The sequence below is a fragment of the Panulirus ornatus genome, chromosome 17 (assembly GCF_036320965.1).
Source record: "Panulirus ornatus isolate Po-2019 chromosome 17, ASM3632096v1, whole genome shotgun sequence".
Lineage (NCBI taxonomy): Eukaryota > Metazoa > Arthropoda > Malacostraca > Decapoda > Palinuridae > Panulirus > Panulirus ornatus.
Window position 1 is genome coordinate 12827501 of NC_092240.1, and position 7486 is coordinate 12834986.

The 7486-nt window shown below is 43.9% G+C and overlaps 1 protein-coding gene across 1 annotated transcript in view; it reads right to left on the minus strand.

Moving 5' to 3' along the window:
* The window catches only part of LOC139754411 (uncharacterized), a 132081-nt gene extending 125042 nt beyond the window's left edge, over positions 1 to 7039 (minus strand). The window contains exon 1 of the mRNA XM_071671690.1: positions 5880 to 7039. Within this exon, the coding sequence (XP_071527791.1) occupies positions 5880 to 6009 (130 nt within the window). The 5' untranslated portion in view covers positions 6010 to 7039. The remainder of the gene's footprint in view (positions 1 to 5879) is intronic.
* Positions 7040 to 7486: the final 447 nt, after the last annotated feature.

Consider the following 7486-nt stretch of genomic DNA (forward strand, 5'->3'; position numbering starts at 1 on the left):
TTCATCCATTCTCGGCGCCACCCCGCCCCACAGGAAACAGCATCGCCATCCCCTGCATGAGCGAGGTAGCGCCACGAAAACAGACAAAAAAAAAAAGGTCCATTCTGTCCATATGCTATTCCCAAAGCCCTGAGGTATATGATTTTTATCTTTATTGATCTCTCTTTCTTCAGATAAACTCACTGGAAATGAATGCAACATAGTGAAAGGCGAACCCAGGGATCAGTTCTTATCAAGCAGGTTGAAAAATTCATGTCACTTTGGGGGATATGATCTGTTCGAATTAGGCAACATCACTGGATCTCCAAGCGTTTGAGGAGAATGCGCTTATCAAATTGTCAATGTTTCGTCATCCCAACAAATGTAATCGAACACCCCTTTCCCCTCCTCCCTATGAAGCCTGCCTTAATTTCATGCTGTAATGGCATTGTGCACAACAGCCTTCGTTAACATCCAAGTAACGCTGCCGCCGTAAACTACACATTATACAGGAACTACAGGTTCCATAAAGGCACGGGGAATAACCTCATAGTATTGTTATTGTCGTACGAGGTTCTTGATCTACGATAATCATGATACCGTCGAACACACACACACACACACACACGCACACATAAGCACACACACACACAGACACACACAAAATTAGATTTATATATATATATATATATATATATATATATATATATATATATATATATATATATATATATATATATATATATATATATATATATATATATTATCCCTGGGGATAGAGGAGAAAGAATACTTCCCACGTATTCCCTGCGTGTCGTAGAAGGCGACTAAAAGGGAAGGGAGCGGGGGGCTGGAAATCCTCCCCACTCATTTCTTTTTTTGAATTTCCCAAAAGAAGGAACAGAGAAGGGGGCCAAGTGAGGATATTCCCTCAAAGGCACAGTCCTCCGTTCTTAACGCTACCTCGCTAATGCGGGAAATGGCGAATAGTATGAAAAAAAAAAAATATATGCGTATATCATGTTTGATGACTGATGTAGTTCGGCATAAACCATAGTGTGTCGAGAGCTCACAGCACAGCGCATAGCTGCACCTAACCACACACCACGCCATACGCCTCACCTCCCACAGACACTTCATTAAGCTGTTGTGTGTCGAGGGCTTATACTATTACACACCTTTTTCGAGAAGGGATGATGACACTCTCTACACATATTACTGTATAGGTCTCGTAATTCAGACTCATATCATTTTCTTGTCCCTTTTTTGTTTTTTCTTTCCCCCCCCCCCCTTAATTACATTGGATAGTTGTTTGTTCTGTTGTTGGTTGGTGGGTTTATTTTGGAGGAGGGATGGAGGAAGGAAGGAGGGCCGCCGAGGAGTGGGCCTTTTTATGCCTCTCATATTACCTAGGTCGCTGAGGCGAGTTATGATGTCCACCCGACGAAAGGATTTTGAACACTTCCTTCAGGTATTCAAGCTACTTCGAAGAGCATTATCTCACTATCCTAGATGGCCCTTTGATATACCTTGGGTCGTCGTCGTTTAGCACATACATCCTTTTCGAAACGCTGCTCATAAGTGGTCAGTGATCACTGCTTCAGTGTAACGAAGCCTCATATAGCTGCTTCAACTCCCATGACAGAGAACACGGCATACTTATCATTCGTTCGATATTCCAGATGATAAAGATGCACGTTTCAGGGACTAGATCATTGCACGTGATATTTGGGAGACGATCTCTGAAGATTATCAATATCGTTTTTCCTGAACTGAATTTCATCCATATTCAGTATTGATCGATTCTGAAATTCTTCGTTGCAGGATGCCAATATATATATATATATATATATATATATATATATATATATATATATATATATATATATATATATATACATTAGAATGTATATTTGATGTAGATAGATGTCAGTTTATACCCCTAATACAAATTAACGTAAGCAGTAAACATATATTGATACTCTGTTATATATATCGTATATCAGCAGGACATACTTGGTGGTAATTCATACCACACTACCTGAGCTATACTGGAGCTCTTTAGACCAACTGTTATGGTGTGTTTTCAATTATATTTATCACCCATGAATATTTGTTAATGGCGCGGCATAAGTACAGTCTTTGTAAGTGGCTGTCGCTCAGATCAGTTGAGCTATGTAAACACACATACGCAAACCACACACACGCACACACACACATATATATATATGTATATATATATATATATATATATATATATATATATATATATATATATATATATATATATATATATATATATATATATATGTATACACGTGTGTGTGTGTGTGTGTGTGTGTGTGTGTGTGTGTGTGTATTCATTCCTTTTTTCTCGCCAGACGCTGAGTAGAGTCCTGGAAATCTGCTATCTGCCGACCTCCCAGTCAATTTCCTCCACACGTTCCTAACGTCGTACTCTCTGTTTTCCACAACTTCTTCCAATGTCTTCCCGCTCTTCCTTCCAGCGAGATCTTGATCCCCTTAATCCATCTCGTTCTAGGATTGTCGTCTTGCTGAACCTCATCTTTCTTGGGTACATTTGATATGATCCTTTGGCGTAGCTCGTGTCTTCCATTCTTTGCACATGGCCATATAACGCCTTAGATTCTATATCTGGATTATTTGAAATACGTTGTAACATCTGAATCCTCTTCTTGTCGTGTGACACAACGACGTCCCCTGTATTGCACATCGCTTCAATTCGCTTTATCCCATTCATGCCTCACACCTTCCTGCATATTCAAGGCCCTGATATCTCAAAGCATCTTCCACTCTATCCACCCACCTTGTTGTTATTTTCCACTCTCTCCTGATTCTCTCCTCGTCAGACATGTTTAACCTCTTTGTCAACCTCTTCTCATTCATCCTCTCCTTGTGTCCAAACCATATCAACACACCCTCTTCAGCTCTCTCCTGCATATTCCCCCTATTGCCACACCTCCCTCTTACTCTATCATTTCTTGTTCGTTCCATCTTCCTCACACCACGTATTGTCCACAGACATTTCATTTCTGACAGATCCACCCTCTTCCCCACGGTTCCATCCAGGGCCCACACCTGTACAGGTACAACACCGCGGGAGACAGCAACAAAGTATGATAAATATAAATGAATGTATATATATATATATATATATATATATATATATATATATATATATATATATATATATATATATATATATATATATATATGCATATATATATATATATAGATATATAGATCATACACCAAACTTTCTCTTATATTTATCAAATTCTTCACAACCTCTGTTTTCCTTATGATCCAATTTACCTTGCCCGGGAGTTTGTAAGTAAAATCTGGTAAAATCCATTTTCTTTACCATTAAGCACCTCCACGAAAACCCGTCTTGTGTGTGTGTGTGTGTGTGTGTGTGTGTGTGTGTGTGTGTGAGTGTATGTTTGTGTGTGTGTGTGTGTGTGATGACTATTTGTGTGTTATGGGGAGAGAGTTTTACGCTCGTGTTGCCCCGTCTCTTACACTTACGTATATACCAAGTCTTATTCTTGTGTATATACACACATATAGAGCCCCACTTCAGCCAGGTACCCACATCGACCCCCTTGTCCTCCTCCTCCTTCCAAAAGAAGAGGATGAAGAGTTGGGTTGGCTATGAGACAGCTACCCTCTCCGGGGTCCCACCCCGGGGCCATGAGATTGGTTGGTCGCAAAGCTAACCACTTTGTGTGTGTGTGTGTGTGTGTGTGTGTGTGTGTGTGTGTGTCTGTCTGTCTGTCTGTCTGTCTGTCTGTCTGTCTGTCTGTTTGCGCGAGCGCTATACCCTCTTTGTATATGATTTCATGTGCTTCCCATTTTTCTCTTCCTTTCATGTACGTGCACATATGCTCCTATATGTAGAAGTCCTCATTCACTTTCGTGTTAAGAGTGTACGTACGTCTTCATATCATTCATTTCCCAAGTGCTTCGTCAAAATGCACTTCTTCCTGTAAGACACTCACTTGCTGCCTCAGTCCCTAACATATACGCAATGTGGTAGGAAAAAAAAAAAGAAGAAAATGAGAAGTAATCCAAAGAAGTTGAAGGGATAGATTTGTTCCTCGTAATTTCGTTTTCATATCCTTCACAGACCTAAAAAAAGATCCCTCGCCTTCACAACATCAATTAGGGCACATTTTTCCTGGATGTTTAAATTATCTTTTCCTCAGAGAATAAAACAAAGTGAAGAGATTATAATGACTAGATAATTACTTAAGTATTTCATGAGTCTCCGACTTAACGTCAGGCAATCATGTATATATATATATATATATATATATATATATATATATATATATATATATATATATATATATATATATATATATATATATATATATATATCCTTGGGGACAGGTGATGCTCATACGGTATTGAGGAATTCCTTTCTTCCTTCCATTCTTCCTTCTATCCTTCCATCCTTCCTTCCATCCTTCCATCCTTCCTTCTATCCTTCCATCCTTCCTTCCTTCCTTCCTGAAGGCAATTAATCTGAAAGCGCCATTAGCATCCAGCGTGAAGACATAAAGGTTGGGGGTGGGTGGATGGGTGGAGGTTAGTAGGTAGAGTTCAGAGATGTCTGTTGGGAAGACCCATCACTAGCAGAGGGCGAGCGATGCTTAGCGAGGGAGGAGTGAGGCCAGGGCTTCTGTGTGCACTAGCGAGGGAGGAGTAAGGCCAAGGATTGTATGTGCACTAGCGAGGGAGGAGGAAGGCCAGGGCTTCAATGTGCACTAGCGAGGGAGGAGTAAGGCCAAGGATTGTATGTGCACTAGCGAGGGAGGAGTAAGGCCAGGGCTTCAATGTGCACTAGCGAGGGAGGAGTAAGGCCAGGGATTCTGTGTGCACTAGCGAGGGAGGAGTGAGGCCAGGGCTTCTGTGTGCACTAGAGAGGGAGGAGTCAGGCCAGGGCTTCTGTGTGCACTAGCGAGGGAGGAGGAAAGCCAGGGCTTCTGTGTGCACTAGCGAAGGAGGAGTAAGGCCAGGGATTCTGTGTGCACTAGCGAGGGAGGAGTAAGGCCAGGGATTGTATGTGCACTAGCGAGGGAGGAGTAAGGCCTGGGCTTCTGAGTGCACTAGCGAGGGAGGAGTAAGGCCAGGGATTGTATGTGCACTAGCGAGGGAGGAGTAAGGCCAGGGCTTCTGTGTGCACTAGCGAGGGAGGAGTAAGGCCAGGGCTTTTATGTGCACTAGCGAGGGAGGAGTAAGGCCAGGGCTTTTATGTGCACTAGCGAGGGAGGAGTAAGGCCAGAGCTTCTGTGTGCACTAGCGAGGGAGGAGTAAGGCCAGGGCTTTTATGTGCACTAGCGAGGGAGGAGTAAGGCCAGGGTTTCTGTGTGCACTAGCGAGGGAGGAGTAAGGCCAGGGCTTTTATGTGCACTAGCGAGGAAGGAATAAGGCCAGGGCTTTTATGTGCACTAGCGAGGGAAGAGTAAGGCCAGAGCTTCTGTGTGCACTAGCGAGGGAGGAGTAAGGCCAGGGCTTCTGTGTGCACTAGCGAGGGAGGAGTAAGACCAGGGTTTCTGTGTGCACTAGCGAGGGAGGAGTAAGGCCAGGGCTTTTATGTGCACTAGCGAGGGAGGAGTAAGGCCAGGGCTTCTATGTGCACTAGCGAGGGAGGAATAAGGCCAGGGATTGTATGTGCACTAGCGAGGGAGGAGTAAGGCCAGAGCTTCTGTGTGCACTAGCGAGGGAGGAGTAAGGCCAGGGATTGTATGTGCACTAGCGAGGGAGGAGTAAGGCCAGGGTTTCTGTGTGCACTAGCGAGGGAGGAGTAAGGCCAGGGTGTCTGTGTGCACTAGCGAGGGAGGAGTAAGGCCAGGGTTTCTGTGTGCACTCACCGTTGGTAAAGTCCTGCTCGGAGGAGCCAGGACTGAGCAGACAGCAGACCAGCAGCACCAGCGGCAGCAGAAGCGGCCCTACGGTCGTCTTCTCATGGAGCAAGTTCATTTGCATTATGGCCAAGCACATTATATATTCCCACCAAGGAATTAACTATCATCAATATTTCTTTTTTTTTTTTTTCTGTGATACTTTTATTTCCCCTATTGTCTTCTTTTCTCTCTTATCTGATCACTACGGTTTGGGCCGACTGTACACAACACTCAGATGAAACATTTTGACACACACGAGACATCAATTAGAGTGAACGACAGAAAAAGAGATAACTAGATCTTGGTCGATCGTTGGCTGAGGCGTCTGGTCGATGAATGAATTGGAATCACTTTCGTGAACCTGAATGGGACGACTTTTTTTTTTTCCCTTATCCTTTTCTCTCTTTTTTTTTTTCCTCTCCTTTTTTTGCGACACCGTACACGTACCCCTACACTGTCTGTCTCTCTCCTCGTTTATTCCGCCGACCAAAGGACAGCAGCAGCGCCGCTGCTAACGTAGATAGCTAGTCGAAGTCCACGACAGCCGTCCTCATTCAGGTGGTGCGTGTCGCCAGTCCTATATTATGGTACGAGAGAGAGCCGAGGACCTGAAGAATGGGGGGTCATCATTGCATCATCTGAGGTGGGATGATGACGACGTGTGATGATGATGACCTCTGGCCGAAACTGTTAATATCCTCATGGTCACAGACACTCCAAGGCGAAGGGAGGAGGAGAGCGCACTTCTGCGTGAAGACGAATTGATAAGTGATAGACACACACACGCGCGCGGGCGGGCGCGCGTACACACACACACACACACACGGACGTTTGAACACTCGGGGGGGGGGCGCTCTTAAAAAAAAAAAAGGGGGGGGAGGGAGGATGGGGATTGAACTGCTGGACGTTCACAATGAAAAAAAAAAAAAATTAAATGGCTGTCACTTCAGAGTATATCAACCAGAAGTTTGAAAATGGATCACCCTCGGAGGGGAGGAGGAGGAGGAGGAGGAGGAGAGAAATTCGGGAAAGAGAGCGAGCGGGGGAGAATCGCCGCGGACGGTCGGGAGGGGAGGACTTGCAGGCAGAGCTCCGCAGCACCGTCCGACTCCGCTGGAGGTCCGTGCTGTACTAGGAGCATCCCGCCGCTCACACCCCCTCATACACAGACACACACACACACACACACACACACACCTTCCGTCTCTACCTATGGCTCCACACTACCAAGGTGCGCTACCCTTTTAGCTTTTCCTTTTAATACTCTATATATGAGCCTATATATATATATACATATATATATATATATATATATATATATATATATATATATATATATATATATATATATATATATATATATATATATATAAACTCACTGAAAAAATTAACACAAGCTCTAAGTATTCGACCATGTTTCAAGCCATTTCCAAGGCTAGGGTCAATGTGAACTTGAGAACGTATACAGAATCAGACCACCACAGCTGAGGAAACAAGGAACAGATGATTTGAGAAACATGGAAAGACTGACCAGAACGGTAAAGTGACCCGTCCTTCTACCTGGCAAAGGACGT